The sequence below is a fragment of the Brachyistius frenatus genome, unplaced genomic scaffold (genome assembly GCF_029030835.1).
Source record: "Brachyistius frenatus isolate BFR_SWC_R1_liver_20210118 unplaced genomic scaffold, ASM2903083v1 Contig_80, whole genome shotgun sequence".
In the NCBI taxonomy this organism is placed as follows: Eukaryota; Metazoa; Chordata; class Actinopteri; family Embiotocidae; genus Brachyistius; species Brachyistius frenatus.
The window spans coordinates 1234905-1255034 of record NW_027210679.1 but is presented as its reverse complement, the minus strand read 5'-3'; the positions used below and the strand labels follow the sequence as shown (position 1 = coordinate 1255034).

At 42.7% G+C, this 20130-nt stretch overlaps 3 protein-coding genes across 4 annotated transcripts; all 3 read right to left on the bottom strand.

Annotated features, from left to right (window-relative positions):
• Positions 1-741: 741 nt before the first annotated feature.
• cdk21 (cyclin-dependent kinase 21) lies at positions 742-3458 on the bottom strand. The gene is made up of 7 exons (XM_069709058.1): positions 3229-3458; positions 2863-2995; positions 2588-2755; positions 2279-2388; positions 2099-2149; positions 1638-1770; positions 742-1158 (listed from the first exon to the last, which is right to left on the bottom strand). The coding sequence occupies exons 1-7, from the start codon at positions 3456-3458 to the stop codon at positions 1081-1083; spliced, it is 903 nt and encodes a 300-aa protein (XP_069565159.1). The 3' UTR covers positions 742-1080.
• A 1261-nt stretch (positions 3459-4719) lies between these two features.
• retsat.2 (retinol saturase, tandem duplicate 2) lies at positions 4720-10457 on the bottom strand. Its single transcript, XM_069709012.1, has 11 exons — positions 10257-10457; positions 9373-9555; positions 8934-9175; positions 7544-7745; positions 7228-7425; positions 7002-7121; positions 6454-6592; positions 6116-6225; positions 5827-5996; positions 5268-5427; positions 4720-5160 (listed from the first exon to the last, which is right to left on the bottom strand). The coding sequence occupies exons 1-11, from the start codon at positions 10414-10416 to the stop codon at positions 5012-5014; spliced, it is 1833 nt and encodes a 610-aa protein (XP_069565113.1). The 5' UTR covers positions 10417-10457; the 3' UTR covers positions 4720-5011.
• A 2813-nt stretch (positions 10458-13270) lies between these two features.
• Positions 13271-19741, bottom strand: LOC138627001 (glycylpeptide N-tetradecanoyltransferase 1-like). Of its 2 annotated transcripts, none has more exons than XM_069709035.1 (12): positions 19603-19741; positions 16800-16929; positions 16475-16619; positions 16187-16305; positions 15946-16037; positions 15660-15776; positions 15171-15341; positions 14945-15053; positions 14686-14856; positions 14441-14605; positions 14199-14336; positions 13271-13621 (listed from the first exon to the last, which is right to left on the bottom strand). In XM_069709035.1, exons 1-12 carry the CDS (start codon positions 19704-19706, stop codon positions 13601-13603), a joined length of 1482 nt encoding a protein of 493 aa, XP_069565136.1. In that variant the 5' UTR covers positions 19707-19741; the 3' UTR covers positions 13271-13600. The 2 variants fall into 2 exon arrangements, with proteins under 2 accessions (XP_069565136.1, XP_069565137.1); XM_069709036.1 differs by having other exon boundaries at positions 16824-16929.
• Positions 19742-20130: the final 389 nt, after the last annotated feature.

The window sequence follows — 20130 nt, the reverse complement described above, 5'->3', positions numbered from 1 at the left end:
TTAACCTCAGCAGATAAAACAAAAGCCGCAGACGAATACTGCCAGATGACCGGGGGAATGTTTTTGTAATTTGGGGTGAACTGACCCTTTAAGTAAGAAGTTGCAGACCTGAGATTTAAATAATAATTCCTCCATGATTTCACTATATTTACTTTGCAAGTTGGGAGATGATCCACTGAAACTTGTCCTCCCCTCTTGGTGCAACAAATGTACCAACAGCGCCCTCATTCGTTTACACTGTGAAACTGCAAGTGAAATGGTACTTCTGTTAATGCAACATTACCAGTTCTCTCTCTCACACACACACACACACACACACACACATATATATACAGGATCAAATGCAGAGACAGTTATTTATAGAAATGCTTGAACAGTGTAACTTATGTAGAGAAATACCTTGTACAATCCTTCAGTACAAACATAAATACAGGTGTAATCTGTATATCAAAAATAAAACATTACATTTTCTCAGATGCATTCAAGTCTGGTACACAAAATCTTAAATGAAATATAAACAACATAACACATCAACTTAAAGGTGCTCATAATAGTGTTGCCAATAAAATATAGCAAAACTAATTCCTATTTTTCAAAGTAACGCTCAACAACAACAAAGCAACAATCCATTTTGTGGAAATTCACAGTGTACCATCTCGTATTTCTGAAATTAAATCAAAGAACAACGTACTGTTCCTCCACTCACATGAAGGCAAGTCAAACTTAGAAATTACAACCGAGTAAATAAAACTGTTAGAGGGCGAGCCTTCTGAAATGCTTCAAGTTTTGGGACGTTATCAAATTATACGGTTCCGTTTTCGGGATTTTTGTGCCATAAAATCCATTTCTGACAAGTCGGGCATGACGTGTTCCTTATTTAGTGCTCACAAGGTGCAAAACCTCAAACCTGACTGCAGTCCTTCATGATGCTGGTGATTACAGTTTAAAAGCTCTCAAAGCCAATAAACAAGCCAATGCTCTGAACAAAGTGGATTTTATGGCACAACACTAGTTAATATTGCTGATTGTAGATTGCAGAAGCTCAGAGCCGTTGAATTTTTCCTCCTTCCACCGAAATCTTCAGTTCTTCCCAAAGAAAGGATGAGCCAGGGCTTTGGTGGCCGAGATGCGACCGCTCGGTCTGAATGCCAAACATTTCTGCAGGTGAAGAGATGTCACACCTTACAAACAGTTACAGCCTCACGGAGCTGCCAGACTCTTCATCTTGTTACTTCATCGAATTAATTATTGATCAGTTATTGTCAAATGTATGTAACTAATTATCAATCAGACTACTTACTGTATCAGTACTACTCAGATTTTTTTTCTGTACTTGTCCTTACAGTGCAGGATATTTAATATCTAACTGGTCAAAAGTGCATTTATTCCTTCCGTTTCCAAAATAATTTCTGTCCAAATCACCCCCTGTTTATTGAACACTCCACTTTATTGTGTTTTACCCTCCATTTTATTTGAGTGAGTCAATTCTGTGTGTAAATTTGTGCACCGTGTAGTGACCTCAATAATGTCAGGCACTGTTTATAAATTTAAAAAAAAATGACTGTTGATTGTTGATGATTCCTAAGTGCTGAATATAAAGTAAACTATGGAGAAACACAAAACATAGATGTGCTCACAGACAGCAGGTCGGCCTCCTCGGGGTCCAGGTTGGGCAGCAGATTGGTGCGGGAGCCTTTCGGTCCCCAGATGGCCGAGTATGCGATGGGGCTGTCCACGGGCCAGTCCTCCTCACTTGGCAAACCAATCCCCCTGAAAAAAACATAAAACAAGGACCAACTGAACGGCGGCAGTCGTCAACAGAGGACAAAAACTGACGTAATACAGATGAAAACAATTAAAGCTGGTTTTCAAGCAATTTCCGAACTTTTCAAGGTTTCATTAATTTATTTTACTATCTACAAAGTAAAAGAAAATGTCCTGTATGTTCTCCTTGAACGACAATAATTGTATTTCATTGTAATAACAATCTTACAACTCAGTTTCTGTGGGTTTTTTTGAACAACTTTGCATTATGAATTCAGAACATTATCCCTGCCTGATTTTAAGGCAAGTGTACAAAAGCAACCAAAATACTCACTCAAAGATTTTTTGCAGCTGCTGCACCTCCGAGATTCCCTTAAACAAAGGTCTGCGGGACACGAGAACAAGGCACAACAGAAGCTTCGTCTCTATTTTCACAACTGCACAGAAGGTTTTACCTCCGAATTTAGAATGGCGCTCCGACGTCGCGTATATAAACACAGACCGACATCCTCACCTCAAGAGGAAGAGCTCGGCGAAGATGCAGCCGGCGCTCCACATGTCCACCGAGGACATGTAGACAGAGTTCAGCAGCACCTCCGGAGCTCGATACCACAGTGTCACCACCTGAGCAGCAACAGGGAGGTATGGGAGAAGGATAAAAGACATAGAGACACAATGGCGGGGGTGGAGGGAAAAAAATTGTTTTTACCTCGGGCCAAATAAATAAACTGAATACAGTGCCGGGTGGAAGAAAAATGGCTTTGAGGAGGATTGCTGCAGTAACTTTTAATACTAAATCAAAAGTTTGTGTTGCCTCACTCACATCCGGAGTCAGAGCGATGTTGAAGGTGTGGATGCGTGCCAGTCCAAAATCTGCGATCTTAACTTCTCCACGGCTGCTGATCAGGATGTTTTCCGGTTTTAAGTCCCGGTGCAGCACCAGGTTCGTGTGAAGGAAGTCCAGTCCTCGCAGCAGCTGCAGCATCACATCCTGGGGCGACAAATTACTACTCTGAATCTGAGGAGCTGTGATGGTTTAAAAAAATATATATATAATTTTTTTTTTTTTTTAAATCATCAAATCAGGAGTTCCCACACCTTAATGCAGTCACGGCTCAGTCCGGAGGCGGGAGCTTTGGAGAGGTAGGTGGACAGGTCCTGGTCGATGTACTCCAGCACCAGAGTGAGGTCCAGGCTCGTGCCCACTGGTTCAGCAGAGGCATCCAACAGCCTGCGGTCGGGCACGGTGTTGAAACGCATCAGATTGTTGCCCAAGTAGCACGAGAGAAAATGCAGAAATATGTCAAATACAAACTAAAATATGAGAAAGGGTTGAGAGGAGCAGCTGCAGCCTGCAAACTTTAAAAACTAAAGCACAAATGCCACATTACAAGTGTCAAATTGTGCCTTTTTAAAAAAAAAAAAAACAATTTTTAAAGTTGAATAAATGAAACGTGGACCTGCCTGACTATGTTGGGATGGTTGAAGTACTCCATTTTCCGCAGCAGCGCCACCTCCCGGATCATGAAGGCAGGGATGCCTCTCTCCCATGTGTCCCCGCGGAAGTTGAACTTCTTCACGGCCAGCAGACGCTGCTTCCCCCCCACCTCTCTGGCTTTGTACACTTTACCGTAGGCGCCCTCTCCGACCTCTGCCAGGAGCTCGTAGCTCAAAGGTTTATTGCAGACGTTCATTGTCCTCCAAAATTCAGGGCAAATTAAACTGAACTCTGCAAGGGGGGAAAAAAAAATAAAAAAATAAAAAATAAAAAAAGTCCACTTTGAGGTGACAGTCTTTGCGTTGTGTGCTAGTGAGCTAGCTCCGGATATTTGTGCCTCTAAATTCACTTAAGTTTGCAGCTTAGCTTGCCGGTAATCATCACCTGTCGGAGCACAGCCGCAAACCACCTGTAGGAACACCGATTTGATGCAAATAACAAGTGACTTTTACCTCACCGCAAACTGATGTGCGCACTTTCCCACCATCTGCCGCCAGCAAGGAAGGAAAAAAAAAAAAAAAAAAAAGCATAACTGTCTAGTATGAGAAATTAATGAGGCAAAAAAAAAAAAAAAAAAAAAAAAAATCACACCCCTTTTATTCGCCAACTAATCAGAGAGCTCAATATTTCCATGTTGGGGGAGCCACGTGTCCCTGCTGCTGTCAAGTGTCACTGTACAGGCATGCTGCGTTCAGGTGCAGGCAAAGAAGTGATATTTACTGAGGCCGCAGCACGTAAACAAAACAAATAAACAAACAGAAGGAGCTTGCGGTTAGGACTGTAGGTGGTTTCTGGGTAATTAACAGAGACGGCAGCATATATTTGAAAAGGAGTAAAACTTCCCAATTAGCTCACAAAAATGGCACCAAAACAAAAAACTCCAAAGCCTCTTGGGTTACCATCGAGCAGACAGATAAAGGGTCATGAGACTGAGGGGATGCATGTCTGAACAGGTGGTTGACAGCAGATCGGACTTCATGAGGAAGCAAGATGGAACCAATAATAATGTAAATGCAGTATAATCATTGTACAGTTAGAAATATACCGTAAATTCACTTAAATTATATTGTTTTGTCTATTAGTGTTGTGGTTTTGTTTATTGCTTGTATTTGTAAATAGTGGTTTTTAAAAAAAAAAAAAGTTGTTTTTAACTTGGCTTTGTTTACCGTGTTTGTGTTTTGTGATGTATAACACTAATATGTCTTTGGGTGCCAATTAAATCAGCTAATTACCATGAGAGTCATTCTGCTGCACCTACAGTTATTTTCAAGAATAAAAAACGCTTGTAAAATATTATTTGAATTGATGAAATTGAAACATAAACACCCCAAGTTGCAAGACAGATGTGACATTCAGAAAATAAAATAAAAAAAATAAAAATAAAAAAACATTAAACGTTAACCAATAGAGTGAGAAGTTATTAAATGTAGTGAAAAGTATACACGGTACACTGCAGATCCAGTTCAGACCAATTTATTGTTTGCACCTTTAAATTAACATCAAAGTCAGGTAACCTTCATAAACTGCAAACAAACAAACGGCATAATGAGGCAACGAGGGCAAATCTGCATAGAGTGTTACACCACAAAGTTCACGTTAGTTCGAACATCATGAAGGACTTACAAAAGAATCTCATATGATGAGTCGGTTTAGTGTTTGCGCGAGTTGCTGTGGAGACTTTCCACTCGGCGAGACTTTGAGCTGCAGTACGAGTTAGTTAAAGTAGCGCAGGTGAATGCTGTCCGGCACTTACTCCCCTTTCACCTTGTCGTTCAGGAGTTTCGTCTTCTTCGCCAACGCGATGGCATCCAGGTGGAGGTTGCGGTTGAAAATGACGGAGCCGCAGGTGAGAGCGCCGGCGAGGGCGCCGGCGAAGCCGCACACAAACACGTCCTGACCTGCGAGACAACAAGAAAAAAAAAAAAAGCAGCATCAGTGTCCTTAAATCTAAATGCACTGCCTGGGTGATATGATACCACACACACACACACACACACACTCTCACCCGTCAGGTAGAGGTTCTTCAGGGGAGTCTGAGGTCTCATAGTCATGCCGAGTTCAGGGCTGAAGCGGTCGACGCCGTGGTCCGCTCCGTAGATTTCCCCTTTGGGGGATCCGATGTAGTGCGTGTTTGTGATCGGGGTTCCAGCGTCAGCGTACTCAATCTAAACGCACAAAAGAGACAATGAATGCACAGTATATAATCTTATTTATATGCTATTTATTTTTACACAAAAAACAAACAAACTGCGATTTACAACCAAATTTGTGCAAAGAAATTTAGAAAAGAAAATTCCTTTTATGAGCTCCAATATCTTCATAAGACATCAAGGGTCTAAAATGGTCCAAAAAGTGAACCGCAACAAGACAGTAGAAGCAGGATCTGTTTATAAAATAAATAACTGAGAACAAAATTGTTCAGAGCAAATTTTAGGTGAATTTATAAAGATGTGGTGGCATTAACCCAAGAATGGCTTCATCCAGTGAGAGCCTTACTTCACAGCTCCTTAAGATACAAGCTAATTAGAAGAAGTGAAAAGACAGCAGAGCTGCAGAGTCTTCACCTTGTCTCTGGTGATCTTGGGGAAAATGTCCATAACCACCTCCAGAGTCGAGTCAATGAAGGCCTGTTTCAGGTCTTTGTAGTCGGGCCCTCTGTTAGTCACTTTGCCGTCCTTCCACTCCTCAAACCACGAGTACTTGGCAAAACTGACCAGACTCAGAGTAGACTTTCCTGGTAAAAAAAAAAAAAAGAAGAGAAAATGTTTGAAATTTTTTTAATTAAATAAAAAAATTTTTTTTAAAAACAGGACAAAAATGTGTGCAGACTGTTCTGCAGGTCCGTCTCTGTACCCGGTGATCTCTCCTCCCAGGTTGGATCTTTAGCTGATGGAGAGGCGACAAACAGCAGAGGTATTTTCTTTGTGGACTCCTCCCTCTCTCCATTCAGATATTCCTCCACCCTTTAAAAGAAAACAGGGGGGGGGGATTTATGGTGTATTTACACCGGCTATAAATACTGGAAAGAACCTACAAACGATTCTAGCGGATCTGACATGTAAACTCACAGCATTCAAGAAAGTCTACACTTAATCCACATCCTGTCATTTGTGTTTGAGATTAAGTGGCAGCACAAGAAACAGAAAAAAAAAAAAAAGAGAAAGTCAATATTTGGCCATAAGACAACATACAATTCGTCGTAATTGTTCTCGGCAAAGATCCAGTAGTTGTCCGCTTTGAGGCCCAGCTCCTCCTTGGTTCCGTCGAGACCCAGAAAAACACTCAGGCCACCTTCGCCGTTCTTCATCATGCTCAGCTGCTTCTGGATGGCTGCGTGGCGGGAGAGGCAGGGACAGCTTCACAAACAGGTCGCAAACTAAAGCGGCATGAAAACTAGAAACGGGAGTCATTGTCCTCATTAATGGAGATAAAAAAATTACAAAAACCACAAAAAAAAACAGGTGGGGCAACAATTACAGCTTCTTAGATTTTACAATTTCCTGCGGTGCTCAATTTAATCAGTAGAGGATTCATTTACATCTTTTGTAATTGTTTCACTCATCTCGCTATAAAAACAACAACAAAACAAACTTCCTAATCTCTAGTTTTAGCCTGAGATGTAAAGATTTGCTGCTTTTCTCCAGTTTGTAACAATGTGAATTGAATATTTGTGTCTTTCAGCGTCGCACCGTTTACTTTACATTTATTTAGAAATGTTAAATGATTATGAATTGCTTACCTGGCCTGGCCTGGAGCTCTTTGGGCAGCAGCTTCTCGTAGGTGTTGAAGATGCCGGCGTTGGAGATGACCATCGGGGCACGGATATGAACTTCCTCCTGACCTTTCATGACGCTCACACCTGAAACCATAAAAAAATTTAAAAAAGTGAAAGCAGTCGACCCCTTTTTCCCCTCTGTGGGATCTGCATCATGTGACCGTGTGCAGAACAAGCCCCTCCCACCCACCGCAAGCTTCCTTAGCATCATTGAATAAGATGCGGTTGACTGGCGCTCGGACCAGAACCGCCCCCCCCGCCTTCTCGATGATGGGGATCATGTGGTAGGCGATCTCACTGGCTCCGCCTTTAGGGTACCAGGCGCCATTCAGGTAGTGAGTGACCAGCAAACTGTGCATGGCGAAGCTGGCGTCTTTCGGCATGTTGCCTGCAGAACAGAGACACACAAACATTTATTTTTTTTTTTTTTTAAATTAAAAGAAACCGAGCGGCGGGTTGAAGAACGAATCCGAGCCCGCCGGCAAGAAGTGCGAGCCGTCGCCTACCGTAGGTGCCGAAGATGTAGGTGAAGACGGCGCGGAGGTCCTTGTTCTCCGTCAGTTCGTTGACCACCTCCGTCGCGCTGCGGGGGGCCATTTTGAAGAAGAAAGACAGGTGCTGGGCGAGACCGGTGTAGACCAGCACCTTGGCCACGGGGACGGGACACAGCTTCAGCACGGCGAGGAGCCAAATGTCCCGCCTCACTTTCTAAAAAGGCAAAACGCAACAGGCACGACAAATGATGTCGACAGCACGACGGACAAAAGCTGCTTTCACGTACGACGTCGCGCAGGCGAGAGTTTGCGGAGTTTAAATGTGCGTTACACATAAAACTGGTTTGAGCGCATCTCGACACCACCATGTGATAACGTAAACGTCCCGATCAGCTGCAGCGGACTTTAAACAGACTTTACCCCCCCCCCCCTCCCCCCGGTACAAAGTCTGAGTGACGGTCCAGCCGAGCGAACAGAGCGGGACGTCGTCCGGAGAACGAGTGAGAACACGCGTGACACGTTCTCCTGTTGTGTGCGACACATGTGCGAGGGCAAAGTCCTGACCTAAAGATTTGGACCCTCTTCTGAGCTCACATCAGAAAACATCCCACTTTTATTTTAGTTTTAAAGTAAACAATTTTTTTTGGGGGGGAGGGGACATTTTTTTATCCATATTTAAAAAGGGTTTCAGATGTACTAAATGTGATTCATGGCAGTTTAAACAGCAGTCCTAACATTTATAAACCAACAGTGAATATGTGCACTATCTATAATCGTCTGTGAGGATGAACCTTTCACGGGAAAATGGCTAAGCGGAAAAAAAACCCATAAATGAAACAGACTAAATATCAGAATTAATGTCTCAGGCACGACATAAACAAGGTGCAACAGCAGAGTAAATGTTAATGTTGGATCATAATTGCAACCGTTTAGATTTAATTTACCCCTTTTTATTTTTGCTCGTTTTGTTTATTTCCTGCAGCCGGATCGACACCGAGATATTCAATTCTCGCAAACTGCTTTGAGTTATTGCAATAAAATGAACAGATGCAATAAACCGACAGATAAAGAACGGGACATTCCTTCATGTGCAACGCAGTCTGGGTGGAATTATGTAACACTGCGGCTGAAAAAAAAAAAAGAAAAAGAGACGCTGCTGTTTAATGTGACCTTTGATTCAGCAGACAACTATTTGAGGAATATCGGTGACGACATCAAGAGAAATGTGGACGACGAGGGCAGCCGACAAACACACGGTTTCACTGGGCGACGAGACCTTTGCACGCTGCAATAATCACAAGTGTCCCGATCACGACCGAAATAATAACGGACTCCAAACAGTTTGCACTACTGAAAGCTGCAGATACTAAAAACAAACAAAAAAACGCAACACTCTCCTCACCTTGACCAGCTTCATGTACTCATCGATGGCCTTCTCCTCTCCGGGGAAACACTTCTTCAGCTCCTCGGGGAAGCAAGTCCGGCCGCTGTAGATGGGGTACCGGCGGCGGTTCTCCGGCGGTCCCAGCACCACTTGGTCGTACGGGTTCTCCAGAGGCTCCCACTGCAGCTGTCCGTTGGTCATCTGGTCCAGCATGCAGCGGAACGGCTTGTGCTCCAGCAGGTCGCCGATGTAGTGGATCCCTGCGGAGGGACGACACGGACAGCGTGAGCACGCGGCGAGAGTTTGTGTTGGCCAAGACCGAGACGTGTCTCAAGGCATTCTTCTTCTGCTTTTTGCTTTTTTTTAAAATACATATGCAGCAATACTCCAGTTGCTTCACGATAAATCACACAAACAGGATAAACGGGACAAACGGGACGTCAGCCATTCGTCTCACCGACGTCAAACTCAAAGCCCTTCTCGGTGAACGTGTGGCAGCATCCTCCGGCCCGGTCGTGCTGCTCCAGAACCAAGACTTTCTTTCCGACTTTGGCCATCAGCACGGCGAGTCCGAGCCCGCCGATCCCGCTGCCGATGATGACGGCGTCCAGGTTCTCCGGTACCTTACCGGCCACAAAACCTAAAAACAGGAGAGAGAAAAAAAAAATTCAAACATCTGCAAACATCTTAATTCATTAGAAACATTTAACATTATTTACTTTGTTGAAGTACTTTGAAGTATTACTGTCACCTACACCAATGTAAAAATGTTCTGCTCTGCATTCATGTCACCGTACAATAAATATCTTGGAGGTTTTTAAATTGTTTTATTTTTTTATTTGGCATCTTCAGGAAATGACTTGGCACTCACTCCAAATTTGACATATTTTAAAACTATGCTTAGATGAAGAAGAAATGAGCGCCATCAAGTTAATTTCTAAATTAGTATCAGTTCAAGGAACACCTGGTAGACTTTTCCTTACTTTCACGTCATTGAGATTCCAAAGAAATATTGCAGAAATTCTTGCACAGTATACGAAACTATCACACAACACTTTTTAATTTGTTTGTAAGTGATTGTTGTTCAGACGTCTACACATTGCACATTATTGGCTCGACAGCATTTAACATGAACAAACATTTGTGTTTGTTTTTTTAACTGATCTTTTCTACGCAACGATTCAATTATTCAACTAAAGTGTAACTTTACCGTGTGTGTGTGTTTTTTTTTTTTTTAACTTTACTTTGCATAATATAATTTGCGTGACTTTGAAGTCAGTTTTTTTTCAGCTAAAAAGTTTAAAGTTTTAAACAACATGCAACGGTCTTGATTTAACTCACCTTGCTTCAGCACTTTGTTTTTCTCTTTCCTGTCGTGAACCATCTTTTTCAACGGTTCACGAGTATCCGTCTGGAAGGGATTGGGTCCGGAGCTGGCGAAGACATATTTTAATATAAATACGATCAAAGCGACGCCGATAACCGGCAGTATCAGCCACATTGTGTCCGTTTCATATGATGGAAGAACGACTTCTCGTTTACTTCCGCGAAGCCCTCCTAAAGATTCGCCCAAGCAGCTGACGAGACCAGCCAATTAAAGCCTTCTTTTAGACATGCGTCATACTGTCTTTAACCAATCAACGTTAAGTGAGACCAACGCCTCGTTGCAAAAAAATAAAAAATAAATTAAAATTTAAAAAAAAAGGAACAGAGACGTCTCTGCTGTATTTCATAATCTTTGACCCCGGTGTCCTTTACAAACAATGAAAACTATCATAACCGCATCAAAAAAATATTATTATTATGTATATACTATAATACTGATAAGTGCTACTACTAACGCTTCAGATGTTCATAATTTAAATTAAAACTGCAAGCAGTGATCTGCGGGCCCTCGCACGGTGCACGTCGGGGATCCGGCATATTCCCCCCTGAAGTTTTAATTGTTTTCTCGATCTCGTTCCTTATTATTATTATTTTTATTTTTTATTTTATTTTTTTAAAAAGCCTTTTTTTTGGCGGCTTTAACATCTTCAAAAACTCATGAAAGTTGGTGCCCGACTCGTTCCTTATTATTATTATTTTTTTTTTTATTATTATTATTTTATTTTTTTTAAAAGCCTTTTTTTTTGGCGGCTTTAACACCTTCAAAAACTCATGAAAGTCGGTGCCCGACTCAAGTATCGTGAGGTTTGGAGCATCGTTTGACCTTAAACATCAACTTCCTGTGTCACGGAGAAACATCTAATTTAGCCGCATCGCCCTGGCTATACTATATACATTAATTAATTTTGGAGTCACTTTTTGCACAACTGTCATACTGCAGCATGTCGCCCGAAATATGATTAAATTTTTTTTTTTTTTTAATTTTTTTAAAGTCCTACTATAGCATTAAAATGTATTAATGGGATTTTGGGTGATTAAATTCGTGATAGTTTGTTTTTTATTTTTGTTTTGTTTTGTATTGTTGTTGACCTTTGGTATTAGTATGACTGCATTTACAATGCAAACCCAAACCGTGTGGCTTTATACTTAAGGGCACTCACCCTCCCTCTGTCTAGGGGGCGCTGGCGAGCCATTAGGCCACACCCAAGTCGTGACTCCCACTAAACGTGAACTGGCAATCACACATTTGACCTGTATTTAATTTAGCCGAATTAAAGTTGTTGAATTTTGATCCAAGTGATTGCAAGTGTGGAGAGCTCAGAATCTGTAGCAATATTGTCACATGCTGTGTTTTTAATGTGTCTTGAGGATATTTTCCCCTTCGATAAAACACGTGCAAAAAAAATCTCACAGCAACTTCTAGATTTTATTTTTTTTTTTGCTCCAAAAAAAAAACAAAAAAACAATTCTCCTGCATCTTCACATTCGTTTCCTGCACCATAACACCGCGAGTTCTTTTCTTTTTTTACATCTTTTTGCAAATAGAACCAACATTTTACATAAGAAACTCTTTAATGGGGGCATTTCCCCAGTGATCGCCGTCATCCTCATAATCATCCACTCTGCACAACCTCTTCCAAGTCCAGACCGCTGTTCACAGGCCCAGCGCCCAACATCCACCCTGAAACATCACCTACCTAAAAAAAAAAAACTGACGGCACCTGTTCGATACGCTGTAGGAGGTGAAATATTTCATGTAGGTTAATAATATTGCAGGTTTGTTGTCACGTTCCACGTATAGCAGAGAAAAGCATACCACCGGCGATGTTATTTCATCAAATAAGACAAAAACACACCATGATCGTGCCTTCATACAGCAAAAGAACCAAACATGGCGCTTCGCTGTGTGCATGTAAACTGGTTGCCAACTCTTTCAGGTTTATTTGTATTTTATTATAGAAATGTAAGACCTCCTGTGTGGTTCCTTTGAGCAAAAAGTCAGCATAATGAGCTCGAAAGTGTCCTGAAGTACTTTGGATTTTCCGATTTTCACCCTGAGCCCTCGCAGTTTTTTTTTTTGGTTTTTTTGGGGGGGAGGTGGGAGGGGGGGGGAAGGGACTTCTGTCAAAAGTCTGTGGAATCATAAAGGTGGATACCGCAAACTGGGGCACAGCTAAATCAAGAGGTGTCACTACAAACCTCACCCCTGCTGATAAATGCGTTGAGTAAACCACGTCAGAATGCCTTCAACCAGTCGGTTTGCAGTCCAACCTCGTCGGGAACGATTGATTTTTGTCTCCGACTGAGCCGATCCGTCATCAGTCTGTTTCAGGGTTTTTTTGTTAGTGCCGTAAGCCGAGTGAGGGGGAGGGAGGGAGGGGTGGGGTGTGTGGGGGTGTGTGGGGGGTTATGAGCGTTAACGTAGTTGAGAGGAACGCCAGAAGGTGAATGCCGAGTCTGGTTTATCAACTTCCAACAGTACCGAAACATCTCCTTGACTGCGAGAACAGAAAGTGATGAGCAAAGCAAAACAAAACCCAACCAAAAAAAAAAAAAAAAAGACACGGGGTCATGAGTGGCAAGAAAGCTCGGAACAGAAGCCCTTATCTTGTGTCCACTTTTGGCATTTATTACCTCATCTTTTAGAGACTTTTTCCTCCATAAAATATTTTTTTTTATCATTTTGATTTATTCTTTTTTTTTTTTTTTTTTTTATCTCTAAAACTTAAGGATGACAGATTCATTTTTAAGTTGCAAAAAGCACTTCCAACATTGAGGAATAAAATCAAACAGTGGGTTCTAGTCTGTAGGTGTTAGGGCTTCATCCGTAGTTATGTTTGAGAGTATTTACACGTACTGTATGTTTTCGTAGGAATGCCAACAGTGAGCGTTTGGTATCCAGTAAATCTGTGCAAACTGTTCTTTTGTGTGTGTGTGTGTGTGTGTGTGTGTGTGTGTATATATATATATGTGTGTATATACGTATGTATGCGTGTGTATGTGTTTGGTACAATCAAGACAGCTTTCAGATGCAATACAGTCGTTCGGGGATGGTAACTACAATGGCTTAAGGTCCGTGTGATCGAGGGAGGACGAAGAGCAGTGGAGGGCTCTCTCCCCCGCCTCCCCACCTGGCAGCGGTAGTGCAGGTCAAAAGTTCAAAAGGTCAAAACGTAAAAATGGGCGGTGGGTTTCCTCTCCTAAAGCAGGAAGTCATCGGTCCATCCGTCAGGCGGTCAGTGCGATGGTGCGGACACCCGGCCTGTTGGCGACGCTTGCTAAATGGCGTAAAAAGGATGTCACTGCAGAACCAACCCAACCTGAGAAAGGAGCAGAGCAGCCGTTAGGAAAACACTTCAAAACGTAACTTCAGTGAGCTTTAGTTAACGGGCGTTCCTGCAGGTTAAATTAGAGACATTTCTAGTTACAAATAACCGACCGAAGGATGAAAATACAGAAAACTTGCAGTAAAAACATGGCCGAGAATAATATTTATTCCACATATTAGGCCATTTCTCAACCTTTTCCAGGCGCATATAACAATATTTGCCAATAATACAACTACAGTAAGTCGAAAGAAAACTGACAGAGAGACTAAACAATGAAAAATGATGCGTTTCTTTAAGGTTGATGACAGTGCTTCATGTGTCTGATGGTGCTAACCAGACTGAACAGCCTCCTGTAAGCTTCGACTGCATACGATCATATTCCAGAACATTTTATTAACGCCCATACTGCCCACAACAGGCTAAAGAAAAAATGTTCAAGACTTTTGTATTAATAATTCAATTGAAGATGTTTTAATGCCTTTTTTTTGGAGGACACTTATTTCAATGCAGGACCCTGCAGACACCTCAAAGTTATGAAAGTGACATCATCAACAACAAAAAAAGGTACCTTATCTGAACCCATGTTGGGACACTTCCAATTGTACAGATAATACTGTAGGTTTCCATCACCGATGCCGAACTTCAGCTTGTCCAAGAAAGTCTTGTTTTCCATTAGATCCAGTGCATTAAAGACATCAAACCCTTTCTGGATAGAGAGACGGAAAAAAACAACAAAAAAAAGACTAATTAGCTGACTGCGAGTAAACGTTCAGGCGACACAGAAAGGTTCTGCAAAGCAGAAGCACGCACCGATTTGGCCAGGATGAGGGCGTCGGACATCAGGTCCAGCAGGGGGGTGGTGGTGTGCACGTTGTAGAAGGAGTACGCTGCTTTTAGGCTGCGGTGCACCGGGTGGTTCATGATGGTGGAGGGCAGCGTGTAGAAACTCAGGAAATCCGTCACTTTGCCGTCGTTCTGTCACGAGAACAACACGACGCTTACAACGACCGCCAGCAGGACGGCTATTCAGAGATAGAAAACATTTGTCTCCTTACCTCCACCAGGTAAGTGTCGATAATGTTCTCCCTGGGCAGCAGCCAGTGGGCCACCTCTTCCTGGTTCATGACGGGCACCAGGTTGAACTGGCTCAGGTACTCGCGGAGGAGGCGGTGCACCACCGGGATGTCCTTCTTGGTCATCGACCGCAGACCGGACGTCTTCGGGGCCTGAGGGGGACAAGAAAGAGACGAGGAGAGTAAACACATGCTGGAAAAAGGAGGTTGTCGCTGCAAAATGTGTTTCGTTTCCATCAACCTCAGGCAAGCGGTACAACTTCATGGTGCGCTGCATAGTCATGTTCCTGCTCAGATGGGAGAACTTCACTTCGATTAGTTTCCGGGGGTTCAAAGAGCGATGCCAGTACCTGCACGGGAAAAAAAAAACCCACAACAAAAACAAAAAGCAAACAGTAGATATCATGAAGTAAGTGATAATTAACGCTGCCACAGAAGGAAGAGAAGAGTTCTTCTGTCAGACCCACCTGCATGTGCCCACAGGTTTGGGCAGTACCACGCCGGCAGTGTACACCGCCTGGAAGATGCCCTGCAGGTTCACCCGTCTGGTGATCTCTCGGATCAGAACCGGAGCGACTCGTTTGGAGCGGAGCTTCTTGTGGACGCAGAGGAAATTGATCTCAACCATTTTCTTTTCTCTGAAAAACAATGAATTAATTATGTGAGAAAAATAATGAAATTACAGTACTTGGTACGATTTACATTCGAGTTACTAATAATGACATTTTGCTTCTATAAAATTCAACTAAAGATACTGATGTGAGAAAAAAATTCCAGCCGTTTCATAATTTAAGGATAAATTGTGAAGACTTTTTACATTTTACACAACTTCTTATTTTCTAGCCGGAGAAGAAAATGTCATAAAAAGGGAGCTAAATCTTCGTGACCAGGCTTCATGACATAAACCGGACAATAGAGATTTTTCCTCCGCTTTGCACTTTTTTTTGTTTACTTACATGTCATAGATGTGGATGGTGGCAGGAATGGCACTGATGAAGCCGACCAGCTTCTGGTTGGAGTTAACTCTCACTCCACAATGCCACTGGGGCAACCAGCCAGGGGGCCGGAGGGCCCTGAGGAGGACACAAGTCAGTCAAACGCAACATATTACTGGGTCACCCTCACTTGTACCGACGCTAAATAAAATAAACTATTTCCTGTACCCTATATTTTGATAACAGTATTTCAATGTAACAGTCTCACCAGCTGTAAAAGTGAAAAATGTAATTATGAAGAAGTTACCAGAGCAGGAACTCAGGAGAGTAGTCAAATCTGAACATGTTGTCATCGTCCTCCACGTAGTTCTCATTGAGAAGGGTGTAAAGCTCCTTGAGCTGGTTTTAGAGGCAAAACAAAGAATTAGAGACAAAGTCATGACATTACTAACAAAGTGACGTAACAGATCAATGGTGAGAAAGCAGATTTAATTAGAACGCAACATTCTTTAAACGATGCCGAAGATAAATATTCTCCACTCTCTTACCACACCAGGGTCCCCCAGGTCGAGGGTGTCCCAGATGAAGCCCTGTGGGAGGCTGTAAGGCTCCTCTCGAATGTTGTCTTTGTCAGGTTCGATGGAGCCGTGTGATGTCACCGTCTCCCCTGAAGGAAAGCGAGAAAAAAAAAAAAAAAAAAAAAAAAAAATTTGTGAAGTGAAGCAGCAAAGCCTGCAGTACACAACACTGTGTGTGTGTGTGTGTGTGTGTGTGTGTGTGTGTGTGTGTGTGTGTGTGTGTGTGTGTGTGTGTGTGTGTGTGTGTGTGTGTCGTACCTAGCTTGGGAACAGGCTGCGTGTCCCAGAACTGGTAACTCCTCCGAGTTGCCTCCTCCATGGTTTTAGCTGGACCTTGACCAACAGAGAACAGTTCGATGGCCTTTTGGATCTCCTGTAGCTTATCAGCTGGCAATGAATTCACCTGTTTGGGAAGTTAAGAAGCATTTAATAAAAAATAAAAATTAATTTTTTTTTTTTTAAATAACAAACAAAACCATTATTGTGCTCTAACAGTTTTGTTGTGATGTTTTCCATCCTAAAGTAAAACAACTGTAATTTTTGGTGAAAGATGATCTGACTCTAAAAGGTTAAAGTCTGTTACTTCAGTTAATGAGTAACTTCGTGCCTTGGCAAGGGGGTCCTGGGCTGCTTCTGTGGCACCAGATTTCTTCTTCTTTTTCTGCTTCTTTTTCTTCTTCTTGGCGCCAGTGTCGTCACCCAGACCCCTGTCACTGCAACGGGACAGAAATAGACGGCATCCTTATTAAACTACCATCCCCGAGGAAAACAATGTCCTGGTCAAAAAGTCTGCTCCAAAATCTACTGCGATATGCAAACACAAGACCCAAGAGGATTAAAGCTGTATTATTCTCACTTCTGTGTTAAAATAAGACCCATTGTTATTATGCAAAAGAGCAACATTAATGCATTTAAAATATGATATGCCAGAGAGGAGCAACTCTCAATTATTTTCTCGATCAATCTTGTGGTCCAGTAAATGTTAATAATTGGCTCCAGAGTTTAAGCCGACGTCTTCAAATGTCTTGTTTTGTCTGAACAGTTCAAAACCCAAAGATTTCCAGTTTGCACTCATGTAAGACGGGGAAATCAGTAAATGCACTCAGTGGAGAAGCTGGATTGAGAAAACATTCAGTGTTTCCGCTTGAATCAATTATCAGAACAACTCATTTTCGAATCATTTCAGCTCCATGGACCAGAATCCTGGATGTTAACGTTCCAGAAAATAAGCAATAATTGTAACTCCCCGCGGAGGCCACTGATTAATCAGGGAAAATGGTCACTAGAATCATAACCGCGTCATCAGGGCCGCCTTCGATCGAGCCTGTAATTTATTAATTCACTTGATTAAATGGCAACTCACAAAAACAACACAGTCGTCAACCGAGGAGAAGTTTCTCCGTTTGTTTGCCGGATTCAGCGAATGTGTGTGTGTGTGTGTGTGTGTCCAGTTGAAGATTACATGATGGTAGGCTTACGCAGCGTCGCTATGACGCCCAGCTCCACTGAAGGGGTTAGTAATGTGCAGTGGAAATCAAACCCCCCCCCAACAAAAAAAAGTAGCCGGGAATAAAAGCGGGTAGAGTCGAGTTGAGTCATAAAATGAAATGGAAAAGCGACACTATAGTTGTTGTTTTTTTTTAACTGACAGGGCCAGTTGGAGCTTTGAGGCAGATGAGTAAACAACCACACGAGTCCCATCAGCTAAAAAAAAACAAAAAACGTAAGTCACTGGCAGGGCAGTTATAAGGTAAAGTGCTAAAAAACACACGGGCACCGTGTCCCTCTCCATAATCCCCCCCACCCCCTCCCGTGATCAGTTCAAACCTGAGAAGCCACCCATCTATCCCATCCTGTGGCCTTAGAAAGACAACATACTTACAGAGGGTAATCTCATTAGTGTCCGAGAGAGAGAGAGGAGAGAGGCCAAAGCGTCGGCCCCGTATTTGTAACGCCAGCGCAGACGGCGACTCGCATGACCTCAGGAAAGAAGAGTGTGCGGTATCTATGCGTGTGTACATACGTGTGCGCAAGAGGTCAGCGAGTGGCTGGGACAATGGACAACAAAACATTCAATAGTTTGTTCTCCGGGCTTCCATTTCAACCCGGACAGAGCGGCTGAACGCCAGAACCAGTCTTTGTTTGGGCGTTTGGGTGCAGTGGGAGGGGGGTGTGTGTGTGTGTGTGTGTGTGTGTGTGTGGAGGTGGAGGTGGGGGTGGAGATGGGGGTGCATGTGCTACTCAGAAAAAAAATTTTCACATTTGTTTCACTTCAAATAATAAACATCACGTTCAACACCTTGTTGCATGATATTAGGTTTATTTATTCTTTAAAAAATAAAAAAATAAAAAAAATAAAAAAATTCTGTCCTTGTTCAGCTTTTTGGGAAATATAAAATCCTTCAAGTTAAAGCAGTCTAAGAAAAAGGTAAAATTCTCTCCGGGGAGGTCAAACTTGCAACTCATGACCTCATAAATGGAGAAGGACTGAAAAAGGCTGCTTTAAAAAAATAATAATAAATAAAACAAAAAGCATATAATATTCTCCAATAACGCACAAAGCGGGCAGCCTCAAACTTTTGCACACTTGTGTAAACTTGCAGGCGTGTCGCCACTTTGGTAAACATGAGGACAAACCCGACGCCAAGCGAAAAGCAGGATCTCCATCCAAAAAAAAGCCTATTTTCAGGATCTTCGGGATTCTTGCATATTTCTGATTTAAAAAAAAAAAAATAAAAGCTCCACGCTGGAGGTTAATATCGTTAGCGCGGTTCGGCTCGTATTCGCTTCAGATTTGGCACCGAAAGCCTCCGCGCAAAGACAAAAGGTGGGGGGGGGAGGGAGGTTTGACAGCTCCGTTAGCACCGGGAGCTAAACGGTGCTAAACGTCAGCTGGAGTTCTCGTGAATTCGCTTCCGCGCGCGGGCGACATATTAAACTGTCAGCTGGATAAAAAAAAAAAAAGACAGATTTTTGTTTTTTGTTTTCCTGTGGCTTAAATAAGCGATAGAAAATGTTGTGTTTCGTTAAGATCATGAGCTTTCAGGCACACTTTGGTTTCTCTTCTCCCCCCCTTCCTCCTCCTCCTCCTCCTCCTGTACTACGCGTTGCTATCAGAGCTAAAAGCAAAAAAAAAAACGGACGCTTAAGACCCGCCCACATTTGCAACCGACCGCTTCCTCAGCCAATCACGGCAAAGAACCGCCTGGCGACAGCCGTTTCTAACCAATAGGATTAAAAGCCAAAAGTGGGCCGGACAAACAATTCAGCGATGGCTGTCCATCCCGGACCGCTCGCCGAGGCTTTAGTTTGCCGCTCGCTTTGCTGAACGCGTACGGCGACGTGACGCGTTTTACACAGCCGCGCGGGCGAGCCTGCCTTCTTACCCGTCGTCAAAGTGATGCTCTTCGTTTTCGCAGTCGCTGCAGTGCCCGTGGTCCTCTGCGTCTTCTTTCTCCGGCATCGGTGCTGTCTCATTCTCATCCGCCATCTTCAACCAGGAAGTGAGGAAGCCAACCGCGTGCCCTCGACGCCTTTAAACCTGCCTCGATCCTATTGGCTCGGAGCGGGTGATGAAAGTCTGCCGTCTTTTAGCGACTGTTTTCAAAAACATTTACAATAAATGAAAGGCAAAATATTTTTTTTAAAATTTTTAAAAAAAAATTTTGAAGCCCACATTTTAAATTCCCCACGACTCCGGTCATAATTTGAGACATTTAAAAAAAAAAAAAAATTTCTTGTTTTTTTTCCCCTCACGCGGACATTAAAACCACGTGACCTGTATTCAAGCTTCAAATCAAATTATGACAGTGACGTGTTTAACTGGAAACACGCGAGAGCTTCAAAAAAAATTTTTTTTAAATTGTACAGGATGCAAAATAATAAGAAAAAAAAATGAATATGTTAATATTGCA